The sequence below is a fragment of the Dendrobium catenatum genome, unplaced genomic scaffold, assembly GCF_001605985.2.
Source record: "Dendrobium catenatum unplaced genomic scaffold, ASM160598v2 fragScaff_scaffold_294, whole genome shotgun sequence".
NCBI lineage: Eukaryota > Viridiplantae > Streptophyta > Magnoliopsida > Asparagales > Orchidaceae > Dendrobium > Dendrobium catenatum.
The window spans coordinates 89,001-92,922 of NW_021318756.1; the positions used below are offsets into that span (position 1 = coordinate 89,001).

Here is a 3,922-nt window from a genome sequence, read left to right on the forward strand (position 1 = left end):
TATTTAAAACTTAGAATTCATTTGTGACAACTTTCTTTCTGCTTCTTAAAACAGCTTCCTAGTATAAAAATTAAAACTTTAAAAAATAGTTAAAAAAACAGTCCCAAACAAAACCTTCTATAATCATTTGACCTTAGGAAACCTAGTCCCTTTGGGAGATTGATCAATATCAATTATATATTTGATTGGACTTCAATTAGATGATATAATCTTTTGAGTATTTTATACGAACGAGATAATATGATTTATACCCAATTAAGCCTAATCATTCTAGCTAACACATTAAGTTTCTCATTTGGAGATTACATTCACAATAATGAAACTAAAGGGAGTTGATAGGGCCCACAAAAGTGATAGAGCACATTTTAAACATAATGCAAAGCAAACAAGCTTATTCGAATTAGAATATTTTAAATCCCATTTGGGACAACTTTCTTATTGCTTCTTAAAGTAGCTTTTTAGTACAAAAATTATGCTTTAAGAAGTAGAAAAAAAGCTGATAGCTTTTTTATTACTTTTTAAAACAGCTTTCTAGTTCAAAAAATTCTTGAATTAAAAATTTTTATACTAGAAAGCCGTTTTAGAAAGCAACAAGCAGAACCCTCATGTTTAATGGCCACTAAACTATTAGTAATAAACCATAGAAAGACTACGGTAGTTTTATATTTGAAGGAACATTTATTCCAAATGCAAATCTCCTCTTTTCTTATACTTAGGCTTCGTTTGGGACGGCTTTTTTATTGCTTCTTAAAACAGCTTTTTAGTTCAAAAATTAAATTTTTTACACTAAAAAGCTGTTTTAAGAAGCAGTATGAAAGTCATCCCAAACGAAACCTTAAACTTGCTTCATTTAAAATAAAAAATCTAGCTAGCTATGTGTCACTGCCGTTTAGAGTCCACATTGTCATCACATACTCTACATACAAAACAAATTATCATCAACATCTCTTCTTACAATATCTTATTCTCCATAGCTCAAGATCTCTACCCCGTTCATACTCCCTTATGTACTGAGGTATCTTAAATATGTCAATTTGCTCGCCCACGAAGCAGGGGAGTAACACATCATCAGGCATCCTACATTCTGGAAGAGCATAAGATCTTACTAAATAATGGAAGACACAAAACATTAGAAAAAAGGATAATTTTCTATGTAACACTGAAATATTATGGATTTAGGCCTAGTTTGATCGGGCGTTTTTTGTGCTTATTCCTTTTTAAAACAGTAAAGTTATTTCATATATACTGTTTGATTCCTCAAACCAAGTTTCCAATAACACCATTTTGTTCATTTTTTTGTTGTTTTGAGAAAGCTTTTTATATACGCTTTCTCCGTTAAAAAACTCATTTCTCTGAACCAATATTTCTGAAAACTGTCTTTTACCGAATAACCAAACAAAGCCTAATAGTAATAACACTGAAATGACTCTATTTACAATAAATGTTGAAGAGCATAACAAAACTATCAACTTCAATTCTATAATTTGTTAAATTCTCAATGATTTTGTTGTGTCATATGCACATAAATGGATTTCAAAGTTCATTTTAAATTGTTGAATAATAGTTTTGTGAAAAAAATAAAGGATGATTACAGTGGCATGCATGTATATTTTCCTCAAAAAATGGTGGAAATGATAGAAATATATTTCACCTTGGTCGTCTTTACAGAAACTCCGGAATCTTGCGTAGCCATTAGCAACAACATCAAGGTCATCTAGAGAAAAGTTGTACCTTTTCTCCAATGCCAAGTATAGAACCTGTAGTAGTCAGAATCAAGACATGAATAAAATCCTACTATACGTGAAACAGATTGATAGTGTATTTAAGTTCTCTCTGATCATTTGTTAGCATTACCTTTTCAGAACCTCGAGACATCAGCTTCTCCAAAATGTTGAAAAGAGACTCGGTAAGTTCATCGCTGTATATTACATCAGCAGCTAAAATGAGTGTTGCTCTCTCAGCTTCTACAGCCTCTGATGCGGTCCAAGAGTACTTTGACCTGAAACAGATGGGTTGGTACTTGAAAGCAAAAAGAGTAATTGAATCTTATACAAACTAGGCCTCGTAAATGAAAACTTGCAATTCTTTTAAGGACAAACCTGCAGCATGAAGTACATAATTATGAGCCAGTAATATGTATTTGGACTAACATAATAATGAACATCATTATTAGCCTAATTCAAACTATTTGGCGTCATCATTATAATCATCATTCTGAATTGATCTGATGAGATGTAAAATCAATTTTACACAAAATAGTTTGTGTAACTTCTATCTATGTGATTATTGAGCAACCCTCTTACTTTACACTCATTCTACACATTTTATCTAATCTCATGTTGTATATGTCCAAATCACTCAAATTCATTTTTCACCGTCCTGTTTTCAATAAATACTCTCCCCACAATCTACTAATGTAGTCATTCCATATTAAAAACTTGCTAATTTTTCTACAAATCTTTCCTAATATTTTTATTTTTATCAAGCTCAGCTTAATTACCATTGATTTTTACTGCCCAACACATCAATTCATACAACATAACCAATGTAACGGCAAATTTTAAAAAATATAAATCTAAATATGCATGATATTCTTTTATCAACTTATTTATTTTAACAATCAACAATAAATTTATTCCCATCCATATTCTCATTTTTATGTATAATATACCCAAGCTATGTAACCCCACCATACTAACGCATAACCATCTCAACTTTCAGTTCTTCTGCATGCAGACCATCGCTATATGTTTATAATTTTTCAAACATAATTTAAATATTTTTCATGCTTCAAGTATAGAATAAGAACACATTATATCTTTCTTTGCTGGTTTTGAATATTTTAGATTTGTATTGATGCCTACTTCTATAAAAAAGAGTGCCTTAGGTTTGTATGAAGGATGTTGAATGAAAAGTATAGTAGCTTAAGTTCTATCATCTTCGTCTTTCATATTTGCTCCCTCTTTATTTTTCTCTCTTACCACCCTAGGTTTGTGACCCCATTCTTCATCTAACCTACTTAATAATCATCCTTTCCATGAAAATAGGGTGATAATAAATCAAACCTAAAAACTCTACTTTGAAGCCCTTATGGATCCATGCATGGTTAAATTCACTATTCCCTGCCAAAACTTTCCTCCCTCCTCTCATAGTAATATTCTTTCTTTAAATATCTCTAAAAAAATGTCCCACATTCAAAATTATGACCATATTTCTTTTCTCTATCACCAAGCAAATCTAGAATAGCCAAAAGAAATCATGAACCACTCCACAATTGGCCACCTATCCATCATTCTTTCCCAAATAAAAATGCATTTCGAGATATGGAGATTGGTACATATAGAACCAAACGCCTATATCAGATACAGAAGCCGAGTAAGTCACGCCCCTGATATGAAATGAAAGCTCCTCCTACTACTACTACTCAAAGAAAAAAGAAAGGCTTACAAATGAGTGGAGTGCATAAGAACAGCACTCACCCCTATCATTTTAGCGGAGTTATATTATGTTGCTAAGGATTGACATAAAAAGCCTACTTGCAAAATGTTATGCTTGAACCGGCCCAGGAGGGGCCGGCTGGACCCGGTCCGACCCGGGTCTACACCAGGCTGAGGCGAAAACCTGGAAAGGAGGGGGGCGGACAAGGTGGACCCCACTTGGGGCTGATTTGATTATGTGGGAGGGAAAATTTTGAATGCAAAGGGCTGTTTAGGTATTTGGTAGGAATCCTTTATTGTTAATTAGGAGGATTAGGAGGGAAAGGGGGTTATCTTGAATTTGAATGTAATTGGAGATCTAGGGTTTCTTGCTTGGGCTCTTGGCGTTGCCGGAGATTGTCGGAGAGTTGTTCTTCCTCTCGAATCGAAGAACATTGTATCTTGCTTTTGTTTTGATCATCTACTAGTGGAATATAAGTCCATTG

At 33.1% G+C, this 3,922-nt stretch overlaps 1 protein-coding gene across 1 annotated transcript; it reads right to left on the bottom strand.

The window, feature by feature from the left end:
• Positions 1-658: 658 nt before the first annotated feature.
• Positions 659-3,850, bottom strand: LOC114579315. The gene is made up of 3 exons (XM_028693479.1): positions 1,855-3,850; positions 1,652-1,757; positions 659-1,084 (listed from the first exon to the last, which is right to left on the bottom strand). The coding sequence occupies exons 1-3, from the start codon at positions 1,873-1,875 to the stop codon at positions 939-941; spliced, it is 273 nt and encodes a 90-aa protein (XP_028549312.1). The 5' UTR covers positions 1,876-3,850; the 3' UTR covers positions 659-938.
• Between the last annotated feature and the right edge of the window lie 72 nt (positions 3,851-3,922).

Bases quoted from the DNA above. Each gene is read 5' to 3' on its own strand.
- LOC114579315 (XM_028693479.1), bottom strand. From the start codon at position 1,875: ATGTCTCGAGGTTCTGAAAAG. The intron at 1,758-1,854 runs GTAATGCTAACA...TGACTACTACAG, and splicing joins TGTCTCGAGGTTCTGAAAAG to GTTCTATACTTGGCATTGGA. The intron at 1,085-1,651 runs GTGAAATATATT...ATGCTCTTCCAG, and splicing joins TTTCTGTAAAGACGACCAAG to AATGTAGGATGCCTGATGAT.